The 26,609-nt window shown below is 43.3% G+C and overlaps 1 protein-coding gene across 4 annotated transcripts in view; it reads right to left on the reverse strand.

The window, feature by feature from the left end:
• Positions 1 to 1,724: 1,724 nt before the first annotated feature.
• RANBP3 (RAN binding protein 3) overlaps positions 1,725 to 26,609 on the reverse strand; it is a 54,344-nt gene continuing 29,459 nt past the window's right edge. For 2 of the 4 annotated variants that reach the window (XM_074566093.1, XM_074566091.1), the window contains 13 exons: positions 25,714 to 25,785; positions 24,461 to 24,526; positions 22,822 to 22,914; positions 21,146 to 21,249; positions 15,977 to 16,096; positions 15,217 to 15,320; positions 12,930 to 13,008; positions 11,446 to 11,548; positions 10,428 to 10,537; positions 9,258 to 9,378; positions 8,461 to 8,603; positions 6,392 to 6,572; positions 1,725 to 5,437 (listed from right to left, as the gene is read on the reverse strand). In XM_074566093.1, coding sequence (XP_074422194.1) covers positions 5,394 to 5,437; positions 6,392 to 6,572; positions 8,461 to 8,603; positions 9,258 to 9,378; positions 10,428 to 10,537; positions 11,446 to 11,548; positions 12,930 to 13,008; positions 15,217 to 15,320; positions 15,977 to 16,096; positions 21,146 to 21,249; positions 22,822 to 22,914; positions 24,461 to 24,526; positions 25,714 to 25,785 — 1,340 coding nt within the window. In that variant the 3' untranslated portion in view covers positions 1,725 to 5,393. Of the gene's footprint in view, positions 5,438 to 6,391; positions 6,573 to 8,460; positions 8,604 to 9,257; positions 9,379 to 10,427; positions 10,553 to 11,445; positions 11,549 to 12,929; positions 13,009 to 15,216; positions 15,321 to 15,976; positions 16,097 to 21,145; positions 21,250 to 22,821; positions 22,915 to 24,460; positions 24,527 to 25,713; positions 25,786 to 26,609 lie in introns of all 4 variants that reach the window. The other 2 variants (XM_074566092.1, XM_074566090.1) reach the window with 1 other exon arrangement.

Raw genomic sequence — 26,609 nt, forward strand, 5'->3', positions numbered from 1 at the left:
ACAGAGTGGTCAGGCACTGAACAGCCTGCCCAGGGAGGGGGTTGAGTCACCATCCCCAGAGGTGTTTAAGAAACATCTAGATGTGGCACTTTAGGGCATGCTCTAGTGGCACAGATTGGAGGGGTTTGGGTTTTTCTGTGTGTGTGTATGGTTGGACTCGATGATCTCAAAGGTCCTTTGCAACCATGAAGATTCTATGATTCCTCATGTCCCAGAGGAGCAGCAGGGACATGGTTCTGCTTCCTCTGTGCCCCCAAAAGGTGCCTCTTCTTACAAATGCAAACCCGAATGCAACAGTCAGCTACTTACTGGCAGTTTATTAAAGGTAGTTGTTTATAGATCATTCCTGAGGGTGTACGATAGAGTGGATTCACAGCACAGAGGAGCCAGGCGGGACAGAGACTCTTCCCCCCTTCTCTCCTTGTTTGCAGCAGGTTTGTTACGTGCGGCCACGAACACAGCACCTGGCTTTGTGCAGCTCTTGGCTTTGCCTGACCTATAGACCACAGTTCCCCTAGGGACCGGCGACCTGCTGCTACGGTTTATTTTTCTAGAAGCCTGTCCTCCGGCTTCTGAATGTGGTAAGACACTGCCTAGGCAATTAGTGCTCATTAGAGAGCTGTACGATGAGTACAATGTAACTTACCTTACTATAAACAGGCAAGTTCCAGGGAAAGCAAGGTATAAATCAATCTAGGTGAGCAACATTACTCTTAAACCAACTTGACTCCATGTATTTTATGATTAACTGTGGACTATGGCTACAGAGCAGTTCTCTGATGCAGAAGGTGTTAGTTCCCTTAACTGTTCAGCGTGGGGAGTGACGTGCCATCATGCTACAAGCTGCAAATAACTTGGTGTCCTTCTACCTCTGAAACTTTTTTATTTTAGAAACAGGGACAGAACCACCCGCAAGCAAGTCACATTCAGAACATTTCCCCATCCTCCCCTCTTTCAGGAGCTTTTTGGATGGCCTTACTCCCTAGACCTCCCATCTGCTCCAAAGCTCGCATTCGGAACCAGGAATTGTATCTTGTCTGCAAACCAGACGACCGGGAGCGAGCTGCGTTCCAGCGGTCGCTGTAAAGAGGCATTTCCCGTGTACAGTTAGCACAGGCTGAGGCGCTGCGCGGACTGCTCAGATAACCGTTACCAGCAGCAGACGGCCTCCAGCTCGGGGCTTGACTGATACCCCCTGCCCTCCTGAACAGGAGAGGACACCAAATACAACATTGCTACTTTGCTTTTCCAGGTTTCGGGAGAAGCTGAAGTTAAGCTAAAAGAATTGATCCAGGGATGGCTCATTTGAAACGTCCCCCACCTTGAATCCACAGCTATCCTCAGGAAAGGCGTTCACTGCCCACCCCCGGAATTACCAGCGTTCTTGATGAGAAATTCACCTTTCGTATTTTTAAGCCCTTGAAAGGAGGTAGTCGAAAGGGAATTCCAAACACTGTCTTTAACTGAGACTTTTATTTACAGAAATTATCTTTGAGCATTTCTTTGCAAGATACCTGTACCATTGAGTCTAGACTAGCAGTTCTCTCTCACCTCTGTTGCTCTGTGCTAATCTCCACAGGGGGAGGGGGGGAAAAATTACCCTGCAAAATTAAAATACCTTTATAGCACTGTCCAAATTTATCTGCTACCCGCATAACGGACTCTAGGATTCAGTTTAAGCAAGTCAGTGCACAGAAAGACCAAAGAACAAGGGGAGAGAAGCGCACAGTGAAAAGTCAGTTTGATGAAATCTTGCATGACAAATTATGGCAATTATCATAATTGGAATTCCTAAAACTAGAGAGGATTACGGGGAAACATGGTAAATTTTCAAATATGTAACATGTTTCTAGAAAGGAAATAAACCGTTTTCTACACTCACTGGGAGAACAAGAGGCCAGTCAAACTGCAGAAGGGGACGCGTCAGGAACAGTCACGCAACAGCAGCGATACCTGCGCAACGGAATCGATGCCTCAGTGACTGGGAACAGGGGGAAGAGTCATTACAACGTCGGGGGGTTTTATTCCTGCAGGCTTCTAACATTTCGGACACCCACCCAGCCCGGTTTCAGTGGAGGGCTGCTGAGGACTGGTTCATTTAGATCCTTCCCTGCCCTGTCTTCTCTGGAGTAAGCGCACCACACACTGGGAACTGGGCTGCAAAAGATGATGTAACTACACAGTTTCTTACCTTAGCGCTTGTATTTCCTGGGGGTGTAATCTTACTTTTAATTTTACAGTAAGAGGTTTACTTCTGGTTTTAGTATCACCACCATTCTCGCAACATTTTCCCCATCAGATGTGCTCAACTATTATACCCTTCAGTATCTTTTTTTTTTTTTTTGAAAGGCCGTGCCCACGTCAGGCAGCAGCCAGAAGACGACATACAGCAATTGCTAACAACATCCATACGTTAACAACTGACCTAAGAGCAAAGACGCAGCAGGAGGGCGCTGCGAGGGGCAGACTGTTGTACGAAGGCAGAATCATCCCCCTCCCTCCGAGCAGCCATTGCCCAGCACCGCGCCGGGCTCGGGGCGCTCTGTGGGCTTGTTTTCTGATAAAAGTTTTAATAGAGTCCCCACCTGTGTTTTGATATGACAGTCTTACATAGATCTTTCAAAATACATAGGCATGGCCTGCTTTTACCTGTCACTAGTTCACTCAGGCTTAAAGCAGAGAGCGAAAGAAGGGTTTCGCTTGTTGGGCAGGACCCGAACCCAGCCCGTGGCCCATTCCGTCAGTGGTTCACGCTAATGTTTTTCTCTTCCCTATAAACATCTGTGCAAAAGTTCCGGATGAAACAAAATTTGAATCAGTAAATTTTTTTTATTTACTGATTTTTTTTTTAGAATATTGATTATTTTTTATTTTTTTTTTTTTAGAATGCTCTAGGGGATTGTGTATCACCACTAAGCCCCATCAAAGCAAGCATGCTTATTCCATTTTTCTGAAGCTTCACGCACCACCAATTTCATTTTCGGTGAGACCGCACAGACCCCGTGGAGTTTGGGACCAGGAAACTATTCCTGGTATCCTGCTATTCCTCCACAAGCAGGCCCTGCTGTCCAAGACGCCTTATTCATTTCTTTAAGCTGACAACAAGCAGCTTTACACTGCAAGGCTGTTTGAAAAGAGTACTTTAAATCCGAGTATCTCAGCGTAAAAAGATCCAAGATCCAAAATGCAGATCACTTATTTGAAAAACGCAGAAGATCCCCAGACCTTGTGATGCAGAAACAATTGTGCGGTTGGGCATCAGGACACAAGGCGGGCTGCTGTCAGCGAGCTGCAGGAGAAGGGGTGCGGGAATAGGTTTGGGAATGGTTAAAAAAAAAAACCAACCCATAACTCTAAGGAGGGGAAAAAAAAAACCAAACCCAAAATGCAAAAAGACATGAGCAGACAATCCAGAGAAATCACAAATGCAGCGGCACAGCTGATCATTAGCCTTTTCCACTCCCCAGAAAAGTAATCCAAGATGTTCCTTCGAGGGCCTATCAAGAAAAGCAAAGCACCCCCCTACCCCGACAGCTTAAGTCTCCAACAATGGTTAACAACAGACAACAGGTAAAATTACACATGTTCTTGACACCCCCCCACCCCCGAAGAAAAGTGTGCGTCGTTAAAATAGAGACAATAAGGACTGTTTTGCTATTTGAATAATTTCAAAGTTGCTTTTGTGCTACAGCGTGGGTTTTCATTTTCAATTCATGCTACGTTAAATGCTGCTTTAATTTTCTTTTAAATGGTGCGGTTTTAGGTCTCCTTAACCTACAGGAGAAAGAGCAAGCGAGAAATCATCTATCAGTAAACTATAAAGGAAACATCAAAATTTGGGGAATTTATAGGGAAAGTGACCTGGTCGCTGTTCTTAGTGACTACCAAATTCCATCTGTCCTGGACAAGAATATACCATATGTTTTAATAACAAAATAAAACTCAACTTTCACACAAAAGTGTCCGGATGATTAGAAAACATCCAAAGCAAAAAAGTAAGTTTTGTTTACAGTAGGAGTACTTCAGAATTACACACAGGAAAACACATTCTTGCTTTTATTTTGGTGGAACAGAATACAATATCCTTCAGCCCACACTGGTCAAAGCTGGCAATATCACCTTTCTCTTCATGCTGCAAGACTTCAGGAAACGGAACGGGGACAGGAAGGGTTAGAAGTTAATTTTCTATTTAAGGCCGTTAATTCGTCAAGGTATTTTAAAAAAAAAATGTACTCAACTTTTAAGCATGAATGCATTGACTTCAGTAAGATTACTCACATATAGTTAAGTCAGGCAAGTGCTTAAATGGCTTGTTGAATCAAGCCATTAAATTGAGAGCTACTTTATTATACAGATTTATTTTAATGGCTGACCGAGCTCATCACATGAGCCTGTTTTATTCTTCCGAGGGCTAACAGCTGTCTCCTCATCAACTTTTCTGAAGGTGTAACCTGTATGCCTCCTACGCTTTACTGTAGCCACAAAAACATATAATTTTCTAAGAAAAATCGTATGCAACATCTATTATATATAGTGGCTTAGCTCTCCCTTAAATAGTAACAGAAAAGAACAGTACAAAACAATAGTTTCACTTTTTCAACACACAAGAGCATCTTATTGAAAAACTAAAATAAAAAAGTATCACCACAATATAAATCCCCAAATAATAATAATGAAATGGGAAGAATGAAACCAAGTTAGCAAAACATCCTGGGGACTTTAAAGTCTCTTATTATCGCATTTAAAAAAAAAAAAAGCTTTTCTGGTGAACCACAATGTTTTGTTTCTCTCTGTTTACAAACCCACTAGACAGGGAACAACGGTGTCCACAACCTACGTTGGGATTAAAAGGTAAAAACAATCTGCCCCATCTGCAGTCCCAAAAGAGAACGAACCCAAACGGGCAGTCGGTGAACGCAGGAACTGGTGAGCACACGGTTTCCCTGCAGGTGGCAGAACTTGTAAGGGGGAGCAGGGGTTACCAAAGCAGAATTCGAGTTGGAACCATGTCGGAAAGTTCTATCTTGGAGGCCTGCAAGACATGAACTACTGAAGAAACAGTCAAAAGGTCCCAATGAAAAGCTGTGACAAGCTGTAATGTGCCATTTCAATTACAAGGATGAGGGGAAATGTTTGGTTTTTTTTTTTTTTTTGGCTCATCAATATGATGAGCTTTCACGTCCCAAACCACATTCAGGTAGTTTCCAAGTCTGCTTTTTTTGTGTGGAATCTACTGATCCAGACCAAAAAACCAAACAAACAGAACAGGGATGCACGGTTCTTAAGTCCTGGAGCCTTCAACACTGCCTGAAATAATAGCTGGCCTGGGGTATCCAGAGATGCCTGCAAGATGGTGTTCATAGCAGCCTTGCAAGCACATCGGCTCACATCTGCTATGTGCTGCCAACATTCTGCCCGTCACCTTCATCAGTAGGACCTGAAACAAACAAAGCAGTTCTTTGTCATAAGAAATACCTTTTGTTTCTTGCCTTACAATAAGAGATCCTACCTGAGAAGATGAGAGAATTCTTAGATTTAGGATTTCAACTGTAGAGTTCTCCCTCCCTCCCCTTACATCTTACTTCTCCAGATTAAGTTCTGTCCGCTGCAGAATTTTATGTTCTTGACTAATCTAGTTTGGGGACGCCAGCAGCATCCCACAGCCTAAAGTCTCAGTTTGCAGTCTCTTCGATCCACCCACTGCTTTTGTTCATATTCATTCCTCCCCCCCCCCCCCCCCCCCCCCCCCGCAGTGAATGAGGACGGAGGTCTGGTCTCAGTCAAAGGTGGGATGTTCTAAACCATAGGGAAGCAAAGCACAGACGACTCCTCAATCAGGAGTACAGAAGGAAGCCTTCCTCAAACCAAAGACGAGTGCTTTTTTTTTTTTTTAAACGATGGTCTCCTCATGTACAATGAAATTAATTACACTCTTTCCAGGCCCCTTTGTAAACCTTCTGCTTTCCAAACACCACTATACTCCAGGGTCAGCCTGGATCCTGCCTGCTGGAAGGAGCTCAAGACAGCCATCTCCGTTTACATGCAAGCCTCGGCCATGACGAAGACAAAAAATGAAACTAGCAACCACCCCTTAAATATCCCGTAAACACAGCTAGGCCTAACTGAAGCACACATAACCTTCTGCTAAACTGTGACATGTAACTCGGATGCAAGCAGCACAGGGGCCTTTATTCCAGCTTGGAGAAGCAGCAAGGAACAGTTGCATTCAAAAAGGCAATTCGTGCAGTGAGTCTTACTCCCCACACACCTGCGAGAAGCCACAGGCCAGAAGTACACCTACAACACACAGTTACAGAGAGGACAGTCTGCCTAAAAGAACCCAGAGAAAAACGTCCGGAAAACAGGAAACGCCATTGTCTTTCTTGCTTACCACTTCCAACTGATCCTGAAGGTGCAATGACATCATCATCACTGTCTTCCTCATTTGATTGCGTTACCTCTGGCTCAGGTGCTACATTCTTGACTTCTTGCTCTTGTTCCACTCTACTCCGCAAGGCCAAGATCCGATGGTGTAACGCAGCATACAACTGCCCTGTATCTTTAGAGCTTGCCTACGTTTTTTTTTTTTAATATTCAGAAACAAGAAAGAGGTGCAAGGAGTTACAACAGAATAAAACACTGCTTAAATAATACACAACAGTCAGGCCAAATTTCGCCATCTGCTTTTCAGTTTTCTCATCTAGGGCTTTTCAAACTAGGTCAGAATGGGCTGCGGCATACGTAGCAAGATGCTAGATACACTACACTCTGATGGTGAGAATATATTCCTCTCCACTCAGCACCGGCTTTCTCTGGCTAACGTAACCAGTACTGGCTGGTTTTATAGCCCCTTCTTCACCCAAGAGCCACACACACAGCTGTCCTGACACCTAAAAGAGATCTTTAATTAAAAAGTTTGTCTTGCACAGATTTTTCCAGGCTTGTCAATCACTCAACTTCACATATTAGTTAATCGTAATCAAAGTCACTTGTTTCATGATGCACTGACATAAAATTTTAACAGAAGATATAATGAGAAAACTGAATGGATATGCAGTCAGGCAGGTGATTATTCCAATTTTTTTTTTTTTTTTAACTCTTTTATACTGTTCAGCTGTTTCAGAGGGAAGCACTTGTGATAACCTGTTCAAGAACGCATCTTTTTTACTCTCAAAAGTTAATGGCGACTTCATGCCTTCAGAAGAATCAGGTTTTAGGCCTATCAAACTAAATATTTAATGGATATTATTTACAAGGGAACTCCCTTTGAGTACAACGAAGCTCTGTCTTCACTGTGGCAGTTAAGTCCTCACATTAACTACTATTACCGCTACCCTAAGTTAACTATAAGGTAACGAACCCACTTCTCGGATCCTTTCATTAAAAAAAATTGTTTCCATCCTGCCCATCTGTCACTTGAATCTGTCGCCTCCGTATCTGCACAATCCCCCTGCAAGGAGCTATAGCGAATAAATTATTCCACACTAGATACTTTTTATTGATACTAAAATCAGTAGTGAATAACCTGATGACAGACTAACTCCAACTTTTCAAATCTGGGGAAATGCTAAGAAGTTACCCACAAATTTCACTGCTGTTTCTTCACCAATGGATATTCTGTATCATTACGTTCCACTCTGGGCCTCCAGATCCCAGCCCCACAAACCAATGTCACAGGGGAAGCTGACCATTTGCTGCTGTTGTCTTCATTTTTGATCCATAAGAACACCTACTTCTTTAGCAGCCCCTTGTGTAGAATCGGTGTAACTCAAAAGAATGTGTTCAGACCTCTCTAAATCTGTAAGTGCTCTTGGCACATCAGAGAATGACCTTTCTTTCTTGATGACCATATCATGATCTCACGAGTGTTTTGGTAATTCTAATTGGGATTGCTGTTTCCCCATTTAGCAAGCACTGAAATCACTTTCACTGTCCTACTACTGCTTGGAATACTCTGTATTAGAAGAAAATGGAAGTTAAAATGTGTTACCCTTAACTACTGACACAATGCTCTTGACAGATATTTAGAGTTTCACTTCCAGTGAGCACCTACACATTCACCCACACAGACAACGACAGCTTTCTCATGCTACAAGTTCTGGTAGATCTAATTTTGGTTAAAAATCAGTAGAAATCTAGGAAATGCCTATCTCCCTTGGTAGCAAAAAATGATTTGCATTAATCTTACACTACAGTTACAATCTCAGTAGGTGTGGAACAGATCCCATGACTCCGTGGTCAATGCTTGGGACAATCTGGCTTCCTAGAGTGACCTTTTACGTGGAATTTCTTCACAACTAGTAAGGCTTTTCAGACAAGCAGAGGCTGCCAGGTCCCTTGTCTTTGTGTAGTGAGCGGTGGTAAGGAGGTAGGGTGCAAAGAAGAATGGGAATGTTACCTCAACAAGCAAGCACCAAGTTTAGTAGGAAGGTTAAGACGTAAACAAAACCCAATACTCACTGATATAAGAAAGACTTTAACTCCCTGGTCCTCTGTATCCATGGCAGTGATCCGGATGCTCTTCTCACTGGCTTTATCGATCTGCATCTGAGCCCAGAGCTTGGTATTTAAGATTAACCTGAGACTCCCCTGAGTCCTCATCACTAAAGCCAACATACGACATCAGTTAGGTGGGAAAAGACACAACAGGAAGCTCAAACCAGCCAAGGTGGCTTTTTATTGTGTGAAAGTTTAAGTCTCTTTACAAAGAATAACAAGGGAAGGCCCCTAAAAAAGGAATCTTGTCACAACTGTTAATCACAAGAATGTAGGCTATTGAAGATTATCACTCATGTCTAAAGATACTCAGTCCAAAGTCTTACATGTTAATACAGAGTTCAGTGGTTGGATCAGAGCTGATAAGCTCAGGCTAACGCGTATTCCTGCCGCTCTGAACAACCTCGCACTATTCAAAGAGCCTTCCCCCACCACAAGCACCCCATCCCAAAAAGCAAAGAGCCCAGATCTGAAGAACGATACCATAAATTTCTAGTCAAATATTCTAGCTGTTAAATACAGCTTGCTTTTATGGGGAGAAAAGTAACTGGAACATTTGCTACAATAGGAGGATATGAAAAGATACTCCCTTCGGAGGAAATGGTTGTAAATTGAAGCAAGAAAAAAAAAAGGTCCAAACTGCTTCTGAGTTGCTACAGCTAAGACACAACCCAAAGTGGATGCTGCTGTGTGTCATGAAGCATCCTGCGAGAACAGTGCTGACTGTCATCCAGTACCTCACTTCCCCCGGTTCCTCTTACCCAGCCGAGACTGTAATGTTCCATCATCCGTTGAGGCCATATCATTGAGTCTCAGAAGTCCTCGACCTCTTTCCACCCAAGACTGAGAGTTTTTGTCAAATACAAACAGCTTGCACTGAATCTGTAACAGAAAACATCTCTATAGCGTAGTGGTTGATTGAAGTAATAATATATTTCAGATTCAGTCACCTACAGCCGGTTAAAAAACATTGTCAGATTTCATATTGGAATTTTAAAACGTTTATAGCTGTGGAAACCAAAGTAGTTGTCCTCTCTTTTGCAATAAATTCCTCAAAACATGCTGACTGCTTTCGTAAGGTTTTATTAACAGAAGCTATATATTCCTGAAAAATACCTGTGTTCAAGGTCAAACAACAAGAACCATTTTCAGCTAAGATACAAAATTCCAGAGAGGAAACTTATTGTGATAAGAGACTGGGTCATCTATAGTCTTAAATCAGCCGATTCTTTTTAAAGTCTTAGGTGCACTTTGCACCACTGAACGTGGCATTCGTTACTGGGAAGACCCAGCACAACGAAAGCAAGGCAAAATTCTTCCTGTATTAACGCTGCACGTTTTTCTTAAGGACATACTGTAGTTAATAAGCATATTTAAGTTAACGAATAACTACAATGTTAAATACATTGCGATTAAAATCGTGAGTCTTCAAGTCATGACCAAATGTCCTTCTAAAACATCACTAATTCAATTAAATACCTCAAGACAAATTCCTGAGTACTGTTTTACGGTTTCTGCTACGCAAGAAACCAGATTGCTGGCATCATAGTCCATTCCGAGTTTAAAAAAAAAAAATCAGTAATACAATAATTTAAAAGTAGTAGAGTAATTAAAGAAATTAAAACAGTTTAGTTCATTTAAATTTTCTTCAAATAATTGTTCTGTAGGCCACAGAAGGTTTGATGTGATTGATTCAGGAAAGTATGCTTAAGATTGGTCTGGACGGCCCAAGCACGAAAATTTATTCAGAAAGGAAATTAAGAAACAATAAGTAAGGATCTCATAATAAATATGCAAAGTTTGCATTTTAAGACAAGAAAGTACGTTAGAGATCTAGAGGATGGCCGAGCTGCAGGGAATCAGGTGGTGTGCATTCACATCCACGGGAATCCCCAGAAACTCCCAGCTCCTCTGCGTTAGCCAGTTCTTACCTGCAAGACGTTACTTTCCGCTTCTTCCCCAGTGATCACTTCTACCTTCGCTAACAAACACTTCCTGGCTGTCGCTTTAGTATAGGCTGCTGCAGACTCTGCCAGTGATTCTGAAATATTATTAGCTGAACAACATTTCAAAAGTTTGAGAATGATTAGCATATAATTATGTAAGATTTATAAAGGTCTCAGAAGTATACCAGAATTTAAAGAAAATAAAGTACAAGAGACAGACATCTACAGAACATTAGAAACAGGACTCAAATTTAAAGCAGAAGTTAAGGCTTGTCTTTTAAGTCTTGTTTTAAAAGCACAAGACAACACAAGGGACAGAAGAGGTAAATTATGGCAAAATTTTGTCCTTGCATACAGTATTTCAAACCCTCAGCTCACACACGGACACCTCGGTATGTGTAGGCGCTCCGGCAGCACTGACACTGCTACCGGCTACTCAGTTGTGCCTACAGCACGAGTCGCCTCCCACTTTTATTTTGACTTGTAAGCAGTTTGCTGGAGAAAACCCATAGCTCCCAAAATTTCCTGAAAATCTTGCCATTCTGAAGAGTCTCAGAAGTCTAGAGCCCAGCAAACAGTTCTCAATTCAAGCAACGCATTTTGTGCGCCCACTGAATACAACATACATTTGACTCAGACACTCAGTGGCTGGAAGTATAACGGAATTGTTAAAAACCAGCTTGCCACAGTTCTTCTACACTCTGTAGGTCGAAGTACCTGCTCTGTTAATTCCCTCCACTTTCATCCTGCTGAAGATAAACCCAATGCCACAGAACGGCCTTGAAAAAGACAGTGTAGCCTATACGTGTTTAATATTAAAGTCAAAAGGACAAGAGAATCTACAGCATCCCGCACGTCACCTCCCAGCCCTAGCCTGTATCTTTGGTTACAGGAGACAGCAGAGGCAACAAATGTGTTGCTTTTATAAAGCAAAAGGACATTGAAAACCGCAGTCATTTAAATGAGGATTAACTACCATTCCTAAAATAAAATTGTTTTTCACCTTTCTCTGGTGTGGCTTCCTGAGAAGAGGATTCGGACCCAGACTCTGTAGCAGCGTTCTCCTTATTACTCTCTGTACTACCTTCATTCGATTTTGGTGGACTCTATCACAAAAAGAGGAGGAGGTAAACAGAAGAGAGAAAACATACACTAATTTTACAGAAAAAGACCAGTGACCAATTACTGCTGGAAGCCCCAGTGTTTATAAACCATACGGCAAAGGAAGGAGCCTGCAGATGACACGCTTTCCCAGTAAAAGCTATCCTACTACCCTGGCCAAGGAATTGAAAGGAGCACGACCTGAAAAGCAGCTCAAATTATTTTCCCATAAACTAAAACTGAAACTAAACTTTAACCCTTATTTTGAAGTTATGTTCAACAAAGCAAAACAATTTCAACTACAGTTCAACTCAAGGCATACCTGGCTGAACTCCTTCCTCAGTGGTTAGACAGGTATGAATGCACAGCATTAAATGCTTCCCTTTTGTACCAGTGTAGCAACAACAACAGTAGGAAACAGCAAGGCACTAGAAGTTAAACCTGAGGTTGGTGCACAATAAACAGAGAATTTCCTGATTCTTACCCCAGTATTGAGGCAGCCGCCTTACTGCTGGACTTGAAATCATAGAATGGTTTGGGTTGGAAGGGACCTTAAAGCCCACCCAGTGCCACCCCCTGCCCTGGGCAGGGACACCTCCCACCAGCCCAGGTTGCTCCAAGCCCCGGCCAACCTGGCCTTGAACCCCTCCAGGGATGGGGCAGCCACAGCTTCTCTGGGCAACCTGGGCCAGGGGCTCACCCCCCTCACAGCAAACAATTTCTGCCTCACATCTCATCTCAATCTCCCCTCTTTCAGTGTAAAACCCTTCCCCCTCGTCCCGTGGCTCCTCTCCCTGCTCCAGAGTCCCTCCCCAGCTTTCCTGGGGCCCCTGGAGCTCCTGGAGGTCTCCGCGGAGCCTTCTCTTCTCCAGCTGAACCCCCCCAGCTCTCTCAGCCTGTCCTCCCAGCAGAGGGGCTCCATCCCTGGGGCCATCTTTGTGGCCCGTTCCAAACAGGTCCATGTCCTTCCTGTGCTGAGGAAGTCCCATCACTGGGAGAGTCACGTAATTGACCTTTCCTCAATTTGGAGGCCAACAAACATAAACCACCCTCAAATACTCATACAGAAGAAGCCATTTAAAGAAGCAAGCTGTGGCAGAAAGTGCTTGGACTTGAGAGCCACATGCGCTCCCAGAGACGGCTCTCAGTGTGCTTACACCGGCCCAGCTGGGCGGGGGAATCCCAGAGAGCGCGGCTGGTGCAGACAGTAGCTCATAATGAAACCCCGACGCTGCACTCCAAATAAGTTACCTACAAGGGAAATCACTGAAAGAAAACCCTGCTCTGGTGACAAGTGTAATTATAGATTCTCACAATTCCTGCATGAGAATCCATAACACGCACTACTCACAAAACTACAACATTTCATACACGGTGGATACTTACTAGGACTCGCTCACTCATGTTCTGTCCAAAAACAAACTTGTTGCTAGATGCATCTGCACTGTTTGTAGAGTTCTCTACACTGGAAAAACAAACAAACAAAAAAAAAAAACCCCAGGTTTTGTAAGTCAGGAAAATATCTGTTTGTCTTCTACAGATAAAATTCCTCAAAAAGCAAGCAATTGTCACTGGCTTTAAAAAGTAAGCACGGGCTGAGACAGAAACATAAGCAGAAATTAATGCAACTTCGTAATATGAGAGCACATACTGGTTTTACAGAATGAGAATTCTCTCAGAATGATGACAAATGATTTTGTCACTGTAAATATCTTCCCTTTAGATATCTAATGACCCATTAAGCAATGCTGAATGCTAAGTCAGGGCTTATTGTTTAATCATATAACACACTTTTTTTTTTAAACAGTATTCTACATGCACAAACTTGAACCACTACACATTTTAGGTCGCTTTTCTCAGAAAAGAGAAAGAATTGAAATGTAAACACTTGCAATATCATACCCGAAGCAAAGGCAGCAGAGATAAGTAATGCCTTTTCTTAGAGCAGCTGGGGTGCTACGGCCTCCCCAAGAGGTTTCACCACCAAATCTCAGCCCCTCCTTACAGAATAAGCATCCTCCTCCCATGTGGCATTTTTATTAACAGATTTTAAACCCCGTTTAGGAAGGACAATATTACGGACTCAAAAACTTAATGAATGATTGTTCATCTGCCTTCCCTCCAGGCACACCTCTAAGACATAACACGATTGCTGAGTGAACACACGGCACGCAGACCGCTTGGAATCAATCCTACATGCGTGTCATTGCCTTGGTGAAATGGGGGCACATGTGTCACTACACCACTCAACCGGAACCAAACAAACCTTTAAATCATGCATGGGGAGTTGCTACTTCTGAAATTTAAAGAACAGAGGAAATCCTCGGGGGAATAAAGTTTGGCCTACGAAGGAAATTAAATACCACAGTTCCAAGCTCCAAATGCCAACTGGGAACTCAGTATGAACTACTGGTATCTGCCATGTTGCCTAGTATATTTACAATTTTTAAAGGACTGGCAGCGTGTTACACAAAGGGAGGAATTTTCCTTTTACAAGTTGACTGCCATAATGGCATATCACCTCAGCTAAAAACCAGAGCCAACTCCACTTAAGAGATGGTGGGGTGTTTTTTAAAGTCAACCCCAAAACTAGGTTTCTGGCAATTGACCTACAGTGAATAAATTCTCATAAAGTGAAGACTCAGTTGAAATAGGGCACACATGTGTCACACAAGGTGAAAGATATAAACGAGTATTCCAGTATTTGAAGCCCACATATTAGAAGTCATTGTCTGCCAAGTCTGATTTAAGAAAATCTGACAGTTTCTCTGGAAAGGCATCGCCCCGGCACCCGCAGTCGCTCCGTGGTGTTCTCTACCACTCCAGCACATCAGCTGAAGAGTCCCATGTCAAAAGGGGTTAAGACTGCAAAACTGCCTACTCCGTGGTGAAAAACTGGGTCTTAAAAAATGCAGAATATAAGGACGAGGCAAGCACACGCTGGTGTTTTTCCTACAATTATTTCATGGCCTCAAACAACCTGTAGTCCAGGTTCTTCCAGGAGTAGAGATACGGCTCTACTCTTCAGCCTTCAGTGGCATTTTCCCCGCTTGCTTTTCCAGTTGTTACTTGAATTCACAGCTCTGTGTTGTAAGAAATTCTCTTTTCTACTCATTCTGTAACACTATTTGATTTTTTTGACCACTCCTGAGCTAATATTTTCAGAGCCATATCGATATCTTAGCCGTAACTGAAGGCTGTCAGTTCAGAGTTCATCACTGTATACACAGAATTAGCATATTGCTCTGAAAAGCTTATTATTGCGATTAAATAACTTTTTTTTTTAAACTATTCTTCCCTTTATCCATATCATATGAAACATCTTGCACCCCACAAGTGCAGCACAAATCTCTACAGGATTCTACTGGTAGCTCCAATTCATTCCATCACTGTTTCCTTCTAATCGTTCATGAGAAGACTCTTCTCATTTTATGCGTGTTAGTTTTCTGAAGAGGCTTTGGTGAGGACCTGGTCAAGTAAATGGTATCAACTACATCTCCCTTGACCAGATGACCGAGGATTGCCCCAGATCTCAGGTTTGCCACCTCCTTCCTCAGAAGCCTGGGTTCCCACTGACCCAGTGTAAGCCCTGCATCCAGTAAAGTGCCGAATCACAAATCGTTTTGAACACAGAATAAGAAAAACCGTCCCAGAGATATCCCTGTAGTCTCACCTGGAACTGATGTACTGTAGAAAATAATTTGTTGCAGAAGGTACGTCTGATGTAGGAAGGCCAGCATTCTGCACATCGGCAGTTTCATCGCTTTCATCTCCTAGCTATAAAAAGAAGGAGTACGTAGTGACACTTTTAACTACTGACCACAAAATTTTCAGCTCATTCTTTCCCAAGACGAAGATCCATCCAAAAACACTTTCTACAATAAAACAATATAAGCCTAAGTCCCAGTATTACACTTTCTTTCGTTATGCTAGGAAAACTATGCAAGCCTGTCTTCAGCAGGAGGTACTAACAATCCGACTCAATTGCTTCACGCACAGGTTTGAAAACAGGCTGCCCTGTTTTTCTTTTCTCACCTTTTTTGTGACTCTCAGTTGCATGGGAGCATCTTAGGAACACATTTCAACTTAATTCTGACCCAAAAGGCAAGAGAAAACATTACATTGCACTGAGCTTTAGATTTACCTATGACTGCAGTAGATAGATGCGTTTATTTTTCAAAAAAAACTTCTTATGCTACTAAACAGTATTCAGTAATTTTTTAAATGTCTGGAAGACCAGTTTTACTAAACAGCCAACCAAACTGTGGTCACAGCTTCTAATTTTGCATATATACATGGAGGTTTTAACCCTGTTAGAGCTTTCAAAGTACTTCATAAACAGCATTTAATGCTCATGCCAAACGATCTGTTCCACTGCTTCTTATCCTCCCTTAAATACATCAGCTCTTAGTCAAGATAACAAACGTGTTTACCTTAACTCTATCTCTTAAGTTTTGCCCAAATACGAATGCTTGCTGTGCACTTAGTTCTGCTTTCTCACAGCTGTCATCATCTGAAGTGTTGTTGGACTCTTTTTTCTGACATTCTCCTGCCTAAAGAAAAGAAATTGAAAACTTTAGCCCAGGTAATTGATTTTCCTTTAACAAAAAAAACCACACCTTACGACATGATGATTCACACAGCCATTTACAATGACAAGCCAATAACACCTACAGAGCTACAAGGCAAATTTTGCACTTACAAACAAATCCTCTGTTGTTGTTTAGAGCATTTATCTTAATGAATCACAGAACGGTTAAGGTTCAAGGGGATCTCTAACAATTATTTGGTCCAAACTGTGTTCCAAAGCAGCATCAACTTCAAAATTATGCTAGGCTACCTGAGACCTCATACAGTCAAGTCTCAAAAAAATCCAAGGATGGCAGATTTACAGTTTGGTGCCTGGTTCAATGTTCAACCGCACTAAATATGACAGTTCTGTCCTAATACCCAGCTGGAATCCCCCTTCCCCACACCTGCAGCCTCTCATTTGTTTGGGTAGGCACTTCCAACACTCATTCTATCTTGCTACAGCCCACCACTATGTAGCAGAAGAGAAAAATCCAACTCCCTCTCCCCTAGTCATAGAATAGTCCACGCAGAACATACTCAGCTTTTTCACTCTCGCATCAGACATTGTGCTCCAGCCACCTCGGCGGTTCATAAGTGTCTGTCACGTACTGGCGAGCCCCAGACTACACACAGTACTCCCGATGTCACCCAGCAGTGGCAAGTAAAAGGAAATAATCACTTTTCCGAACCTAAAGGCTGCAGTCTTAGTAAAGCAGCCTAGCACATTGCTCAGTCAATAAAAGGATGCACCACCACCCGCATCCAACATCACTGCTGCACAGGACCTCAAGCTTCCTGGACCTTTTCCCCTGCTAAGGGCCACCTTCTACTCTGCACCTCTGCTCCCCGCTTTCCATTAGCTGCTCTGTAAGCTCTCCCGGCAGCTGTTGTGGCAGTGCTTTCCAGAGCACCTGTGCCGACACTGTCCCCTGTTACCCTCATACTATAGTTCTCATCCCGTTACACTCAGGGCCTTGCTCCAGCAAACCCTTACAGCGGTGTTGGGAAGTGACTGCAACCAGCATGGGAATCGCCCCCTCCCTCTTCTCTCCTAATTCCTTACCCTTTCTTTGGATTTGCATTAGAAGACCCAACAATCTGCACAAAGCCTAACATCTAATCAGCGCACAGCAGCTGCCCCTCATCAAAGCATGCTCCAAGCAGCATTACCAGCATCATAAGCAGAAAAAAACCCCAAAACAACAGTAGGAAGTTTGAGCATATTCTGATGAAAACTATGTACTTACTATAGGAAGAATACGGGATACCACCTGCTTCACTGGAGCGACACTGACTCCCTCAACTTTTTCGTGTTGTTCATCACTAGGTTCCGTCCAACATTTGGCAGCAGGCCCACATTCTTCCTTCCTCTTGCCTTTGCTGCTAACGCACCAGTAGAAGCCCTTCTCGCAGCCCTTTCATCCCCAGTCATTTCCAACTCCCACTAAGTTTTGGTTTTCCCAGTTCTCTCCCCACACACCCTGGCAATCCTTTTGCATACCTCTCGGGTACCCTGACTTCTTTCCCAACTTACATACACTCTCTCTCTGGATTTAGAGAGCTCCTAGTTCATCCTGACACACTTGCACAACTTCCGGCACATTGGGACAAATTACTCATTCTCTGAGGTGGTTGTCCATAAAGATAATGAGCTCTCCTGAGCCCTTCTGTTCTTCAGGATCCTACCAACAAGCTCAATGAACAAGCTGAAGGCTTCTCTCCTGAAGTTTAAGTCTCTACTCTGCTACTTATCTTCCCCACTCCCCTCAGGATCTTGAACCCTATCTCATAGCTGCTGCAACCACAGCTACTCTCAGCCTCTGTGTTTGTAACCAGTTCTTTGCTGTGAATACCAGGTCCAGCTGAGTACCTCCCTGGTCAGCTTATCCAGCACCTGCATCAAGACATACTGTCCTCAACTTATTCCTAAAATCTCCAGGAGTATTTCTACCAGGACATGCTGCCATTTTATAAGGTGTCAAAAGTCCTTAAAGTTCCCCTTTAGAACCAAGGTCTGCAATTGTGAAGCTTGTAGCTCTCCAAGGGCTTTAGCTACTTTCTCCTCTTGATTGGTCCATCTTAATCTCCCCCATGTTGGCTTGTCATCCGATCTCGGCTTGTAAAGCCTTTGCCAACCCAGCACCTTTCCCAAACCAAAGCCTCTGCATTCAAGCAGCTTCTTTGAGCATAGCACAATACATGCTGCTCTTGCCCTTCCTGATTGATTTCCAAAAAGCCTGTATGTATCCAATACAGTACTCCAATTGTCCAAGTGAACCTCCTGTACCAGTGACCCCAACGAGGTTCCAGAACTGCCACTGCACAGAGATCTCCAGTTCCTCCTGCACTTTCTCATGCAGGGTGTTGTTGCCTACAGGCACTTGCGAGGGACTGCCAGCCATGGCACTTCCCACACACATTGCACGGGGGAAAGGGCAGCAGTGGGAAAACAACACTGGACTGCGTCCAAAGGAGTTTTGCAAATCGCATTTTATGTTTGAGGGACATAACCTTTACATAACCTAGCTGTATTATTTGCCTTCAGATTCTAATTCTGGCATTTCAAAGACATCCTTTTTTCTGCTGGTAGTCACAAATAGGCCAGTGGTGCCTGCTGGGAGTCCACCACTGAACGGTGCAGACAGGGTAAAGGAGCATTCTGCTGAACAAAAGGAAAAATCATTAGCCTAGCACCTCCTTAACAGCTCCTCCTCCTTGTGGACAAGGATCACTATCCACCTGCTGTCTATCAAGCTTCCCCGCACATCCCATGACTTTCCACCACCAGACTCTCCCAGCAGTCAAGAGAGGTTGAATGGAAGGCTGTAGCTTATACCCAACTAAGGACCATGTTGGTTAGGGCTCCTGCAGTTTCCCAGGATTTTTCAAGACAGAGAGACAAGGCCTAGCCCAAACAGATACCGGTTGCCACAGAGATGCTCTGAGTAGGACAACAACCAGACGGAGAACATTCCCGCTGTGCTGCCTTGTGTAAGCACAAGACAGGCCTCAAAGAAGAATCTTTTGTGCCAGTAAAATAAGACCGTGACTTACATCTGCTTGAACAAGGGCAGACCAGGCTCATGTATAACTGCAAAATGCCACACACTCGTCCTCACAAGCGTACTCTCTGTGGTACACCAAATCTATGCCACGGATCCGCACGTACAATTACTAATATGAAACTTAACTCCAGAAGTAACCATTCACTCTTAACAAGCAATCTAATATTGTGCAGAGACACTCCAGCATTTAACACAACTACCGTATGAACTCCAATTACTTATAGCGTGCTAGAAAGCTTCAGGCAGATGGTCCATCCTGACTACAAATGCCAAGACACTCCTTGGTAAAACTGCAAACATTCAGTTATGAAGCTTTATACCACTTAATAATTAGTTTCCGGCGATCCTTAACATCTAGACTTAAGAGTTTCCTTCTATCAGAGAACTTCCTCCCAGGTCAGCGTTTCTGGACTTCGATTAAAGAGTCCACAAGCGGACTTCTGGATGTTAAAAATGTATAGAGGGTCTCCCTAATGACACAGACAAAGGCAACAAGCATATCCCACGAAGACTTCATACTCATCCATGCAATGAATTTACTTATTGCTACTTAATTATGTCAGTGGCCTTTCACTAAACCTTAAAAAGCCGTTTACATTTTAAGCCTTTCTACTTAGATATTCAGATTTCAAAACTGAGACTTGACTTTCGAGTAAACCATTGCAATACTTTTTACATTGTTAATACCACCACTTCTATGCTCACCATGGCACCAGAAAGCAACCCACCATCTAATGAAGCTACCAAGAAAACCTCCAAACATCAAACACCACCCAAAACCCACGCACCCTCCAAATCCCCAAACATCCTCCACGTGCTCTCAGTCAACACATCTTGAGATGCCAACGGTTAACACAATACCTGCAGGAAGGAAAGGACTGGACACGCTTTGCACACAACAGGGAAGGAACCATTTCATTACTTTCCTTTCAAGGTACGAAATAAGCAGCTTTCAGTGCACATGGATGCCTTTTCCTCTAGCGACGCTTTCCAGCCTCTCATTACCTGCACTCTCTCGCCAACATTTCCTGTAGGGAATTTATTTGCTGCCTCTGGGTTTTTACTCACTGTCAGTTCCTGTCCCTAAGCTTCATCATGTTACGTGTTTGCTTCAGTCACCTGTACGCTTTCCATCCCCACATTTCCCAACACCATTCCACATCCCATTGTTAGAAATCAAGACAACACCAGTAAAGCCATCAGCCATGCTCGGGGGATGACTTTTTGCTAGGCAGTCTGAGAAGGAAGACTGAACACGTGCAATGTAAACTGCTCGGTTCGCCCAGCCCAAAACTAAAGCCTTTTCAGATGGGAACAGGAATTCAGTAAATGCTTCTCAGTCTCTGGCCTGACGTCAGACTGATGTGGCCACAGTCCCTGGAGGAGACGACAGCTTTTTTCCTCCCCCACAGAAGACAATTCCCTACTCTCCTGACCCACCCCCCGCACACAGAGTAAGATGAACCTGCAGGAAGGATGATTTATTTCTTTGTGCAATCTGATCAGACGAAAAAGCAGTGTTCTGACTATCGGCCCACTAACCAAGACACCCAAATTACAGGAATCCAACGGCCATGGTCAGAGCGGCATCACTCAAACAGCAGTAAGATTTTACAGCAAAACTAGAAATAAAGCTAGAGGGGCTAAAAGGAATCAATGAGAGTGGAAGGAGAACTGAGCAATTTTTTTGTATTTTGTGAGGGAAAATAGGTATGGAAAGCCATCCTGAACTGCGGATTCAGTAAAATCTTTACTAGTTTTCAAGTTAGTAAAGATAAATATAACATACTATTAGGATCGTATAAAATCTACTACTACACCTAAAGTGTACTGCCATAGCACGGACAGAAACGGGGGCTGTCACTGATGAAACCGCACCCACATTGCTAAACAAGTAGACTGTTCAGAGAATACTATTGTAAAGTCTGGCACTTTGAGCGTCCTTCCAATCCTTCTCCAACTCACCTTGTCTTCAGAGTCAGAACTTTTCAGTGTTGTGTTACTTAGTGATTCTGATGTGGCTGCAGAATCTGGCGGGATATTTACACCATTGGTGCCACTGCTGAGGACTGCAGTAAGGAATGAGAAAAATGACATATTTAGATTGTCCTAAAAGCAGCAAGTTTTCTATAGCAAATTGCAGGCTGTTTTCTTGTTTAAGTCCATGAAACACTGATGTAAACTACAGAGTTCCCATAGTGCTTTGCAAGAAACGTTAGGACCACGATTCAGCAATTCTTAGCAGAATCAAAATTCCAAACACAGAAAACCAAGCCAGCAAAAAGCCCACTTATCTACACAAACGCGGCAGGGACTTCAACGCATACAATTTCAAGCATCCACCTTGCTCCAACCTAATACTGTTCTTACAGCCAGCAAGGCTCCTCTTTGGACTCATCTATCTACTTACACACTGAACTCCCACTCAAAATGTGTACCCCAATATTAAGTCCACTGTAAAGTCCAATCTACGCCAACAGGCATGCCAAGAAATGAAGCTAGAAACGTTTGGTTCTATGCCAGATTCAGCATTAACTGAATTTACTTCTGTTTCAGTTCAACTGAAATTCCAAACAACAAAAGGCTGGGAAAACATCAAAGACTAGGAGAAACATGGACACCTTCAACAATTTGGGTTTTTTCTGCTTTCGCAGAATGGCAGGGGTTGGAAGGGACCTCTGGAGATCGTGTCCAAGCCCCTGCCACAGCAGGGTCACCCACAGCAGGTGGCACAGGAATGCGTCCAGGTGGGCTTGGAATGTCTCCAGAGATGGAGACTCCCCCACCTCTCTGGGCAGCCTGTGCCAGGGCTCTGCCACCCTCACAGCAAAGAAGTTCCTCCTCATGTTCAGACAGAATTTCCCATGGTCAAGTTTGTGCCCGTTACCCCTTGTCCTGTCCCCGGGCACCACTGAGAAGAGCCTGGCCCCATCCTCCTGACACCCACCCTTTAGATATCGCTGAGCATTGATGAGATCCCCTCTCAGTCCTCTCTTCTCCAGGCTAAACAAACCCAGGTGTCTCAGCCTTTCCTCATCAGAGAGGTGTTCCAGTCCCCTCAGCATCTTGGCAGCCCTTTGCTGTCCCCTCTCCAGCAGTTCCCTGTCCCTCTTGAACCGGGGAGCCCAGAACTGGACCCAGCACTCCAGATGTGGCATCCCCAGGGCAGAACAGTGGGGGAGGATGACCTCCCTCCACCTGCTGCCCACGCTCTTCTTGATGCCCCCCAGGATGCCATTGGCCTTCTTGGCCACACGGGCCCATCGCTGCCTCATGGTCATCCTGTTGTCCCCCAGGACTCCCAGTTCCCTCTCTGCAGAGCAGCTCTCCAGCAATACCTTATTACACCATGGTCAATGCTGTCACCCTCAAGAGCCTTTTTATTCCAAAACCCAAGCCTGGACTACACCAGTCAGAGACCTGGCAATGTCAGTCAGGCACCCCATACAAAAACTGAAGGTGTGACTGTGTTATCCCATATGTAACACAACTATACTTAACACTTAAGATGTTTCTTTTCTGAAAGGAGAAACCTAGCAAAACAGAGGTGGATGCTGAGTAAAAACATGCCCCTAAACTGAACCGATTTTGTATTTTTGTCCTCCCTCTGCGGTGTTCTAGAAAGCAAAAGCATTATTTACCCATCTGCGAAAACGCTTTTGGCTGCGGTGCCTGTAATACTGCAGGACGTAGCACACTTCGCTGCTGTTCCTTCGGTTTCTGGCTAGGGAGACCTGCAAGTAAAGAGTTTTTTCGAGAGCTATAAAGCTTTAAAGTTGAAAAATTCAACTTCATCTAATCGTCTCTGTAACTGCTTCCAGCAGAACATACAATGGAAAACCAGACATTTAAAAAGCTTCCACCCCCTTCTTTCCCACTCAGCCTCAAAACAGGATTAGTCCCAAATAGAGAAGAGAACTTCCTAGCCTTAAAAGACACTTTAAAATATATTCTCTACCTTATCCATAAAGCATAGAAGGGAGAGTTTATGACAACGACTCAGAAATAGAAGTCAAAGCGTAAGAGAAATTAACAGTACACAAGGAATTGTATTTATTCACTAACATATTATTCAACTACACATTGCAAGCCTGCTTTTCTCCTTCCAAGGAAGTAATTTCCAGATACTGGTAACCAATTTTTTTTCCCCCGTTCTTCATACAGTCAAACGTATTAGTAATGTAATAATTTTATATGTTGTTTCATTTAACAACCTTTGGTCTTTTTGAATTAACCTGGCCTCTGGTTTGCTACGTTAAGGTACACAACGCGACAGCTCTTTAACTCTGCTCTGATTCAAAAAGGCAACTGACCTTAAACAACCTAATAAAAAAAAAAACCCACAAAAAAAGCATCTTAACTCTAGAAGGTTACATCAATCCCAGAAGGTTCAGTTTTCTTCACTGAACAAAACAAAGATGAGCTCTTGATCCAATAAAATGCTGCAACAGAAGTTACTCATAGCAACTCAGCTGAATATTCTGCAAGTAGTTCCATTTCAGGCCACCCACATTCAAAGGACATGACAACACCCGAAATATAACGACTACCCTCAGTTCAAACTTTCCTACATCAGCTCAAAAAAACTTGTTCCTTTTTTAAATTTACTTCTCTTCCTGCAAAAAAAATAAAAAATTTCCATATACATATATATACACACATAACAAATGGCAACTTCCATTACGAAAATATTTTGTTTTTTTCTCCAACTCCTAAGGAGCTGTAATATGAATGTCCTTCCCATACTGGCTGGGGCTACAACTGCACACAGGAAACTCGGGAAGAGCCAAACCATACAGCCAGGTGGGATCAAGGACCCAACATCCCCGCTATTGGCAAATCCAGGGAGAGGAGAAGTGGGGAACGAACACCATTTCGGATGTGGCTCCAGCCTGGCCCCAGACCCAGTGCCCACGAATGGCTGGAGCTTGGTCAGTGCACTCCTGGAGCATCCTTTTTATTCCGGTTTGCTACCAAAGGAATCGAGTCCGTGTCGCACAGGACTAGAAGAATTCAATCACAGCATACTAACCAGAGACAACTGGGAGACACATTTCAGAAAAGCATGACTGATCCAAGCCAAAATTTGGATGCGTCTGTACACATGACCCAGCAGATATGGGCATAACCGCTCTGGAGAACATCAGATTTTTATTTTTTTTTTGGTATAAATGCAGGTATTGCTGTTGTAACTGGAAGGTAGCAGTTTGAGGAGATCCCGAAATAAATAAAATGCTTGAACCGGTTTCTTGGTACTGCTGCAGAAAACATTAAACTCACCTGCACTAGGTGCCTGACCATGGATAAGTATTGGTGGCTTCAGCCGGAATCCACTGCTCTTTTCCTCTAGAAGCACAACACAAGATTACTAGGACATAGCTGTAACACACTGCGTGCATACATTCAGTCATAACATTCCTCATACTTTCCCCATTGTAACAACCCACGCGTTTCATAAATATCCAAAGTCATCAGGAGATTTCCAAAGAACAACTTCCCTTCTTCCAAAAGAAGACTGAATTTCCAATGGTTATCACACTAAATATACCTCCCAAACACAGAAGCACAAGTCGTTGCAAAAAAAAAAAAATCTTTTTTTTTTTTAATGAGAAACATGAAAAAGACCATTTTCACATGAGAAACTGAGCAAAGGACATAACAGAGCTTTAATAGAGGGACTTAGAGGTTTTAAGTGAGAATCAAACTAAGGACAGGACAATCTGACAAGTACAACTCGACATGACAGCTGCTAACAAGCACCCAACTGCCAATTATCACAAATTAACTTAAACTTCATTGCTTAATATTAGTTTCTCATAATTCCATTAGCTTTTATCTTATGCTTATGTAGTATGAAGGTAAGAGAAATTCCTTTGCTCGTACTCACTACAGTTAAGGCTTTTAGATAAAATACCAAAATCTCGAAAAGCTATATTCATAAATCCACAGCTATTACAAAGTGAGTTCCTAAGAACTTACAATTATAAAATGCTTCCTTTTAGGGGCATAATGACTTGCTCAGAATAAGACAACTCAGCACCTCACCATCTTACTGTAATTCTCATGCCATTTAAGCATAAGATAACAATGTGCCGTACAGCGATACCAACACAACCGCACAGTAACGGTGATTAACAAAATAGGCGGTGCTGGCAACACAGGGTTCACAGGTCATGCTCGATCGTCATCACGACCATAGTTTCTGGTTGATGAGATTTTTCGTATCAGAAAAACAGTATCCGAAGTAGATAAATGAAATTTTCCCTTAAGTCTTATCTTGAGGTTAAGAAGTGGGCACAGAGTCACACTGCAGTCTTCCACCACCACTTTCAAAGCATTTAAGAATTTTCATATGTTATTTTAATTACCTCCAGCGAGCAGGAAACCAAGCAATGAAGTGAGCAAGAGAACAGCTGTAAGATCAGAACCGTCACCGCCTCCGTTCTCCCAGACAGGGTCTGACTTCAGAAGTATCGGAGTACTTTGGACGGTGACAGCCTGACAGGGGTCTGCTGAGAAGCAAGGAAGCTCACCTGGTTCCGAGTCAGAATTGCCTGTAGAGGGTTCACAGAAGCTTGATGGCATAAAGACGTTGTTCTTTGTTACTGCAGTCAAGGAAAAAGAAAAACAATGAGAAATTGCATATGTTGTTTTCAATTATAAACTCCGTTTTCAGACATATCAAGGCTGCAAATTGAGAATTATTTTTCTAGGAATTTCATAGAATGGTTTGGGTTGGAAGGGACCTTAAAGATCATCTAACAATTTGTTTCGTTTATTTTAGGTTTTTCTTTCTTCTAAACTAAAACAGTATTACAGCCATAGAAGCAAACAGGTCATTGTCCATAAAAGCCCCTTAGTTTCTCCTGAAAGAGAGAAAACAAGTTTCATTAATTCTGGAGGGAAGGCAAACACAGGATTCCCGGTCTGAATTGTATCTGAGCTAGGAATTAAAAGCGATGTTAGACTGTATAATATCATTATAATACATATAACATTTCAAAGACCTGTGCAGAGGGGGCAGAAAGGAGCCTAATGGCTGCTAAGCAGCGGAAGCTGACGCCTGGGCTCCTCCAAAGGCCTCAGCGTGGGAGCACGGCTTGCACTAAGAGCTGGGCAGCTTGTGGTGATTGAACTATCCTGCAAGGACAAAGATTTTACAGAAACAGAGGAGAGTACATCAGAGCATTTGCAGATGTCACACTTCAGAAACATAACAAGAGCAAAAAATGTTCGAAAGGAACAGGTGGAGGACAGTGTTTCTTTTCCACCCTCTGCTGGGACCTAGAGAAGCGTAATACGGAGCTTGGTCGAGGCCCTGTTCAGCAGTAAATACTGATGGTGTTGTACGAAGAACCGCAGACAACGCGGTTTATTAAATACGACGATCAGAGCGGGAGGTAGATGCATCAAGAGTCACAAGGCAACA

Source organism: Larus michahellis, chromosome 23 (genome assembly GCF_964199755.1).
Source record: "Larus michahellis chromosome 23, bLarMic1.1, whole genome shotgun sequence".
In the NCBI taxonomy this organism is placed as follows: domain Eukaryota; kingdom Metazoa; phylum Chordata; class Aves; order Charadriiformes; family Laridae; genus Larus; species Larus michahellis.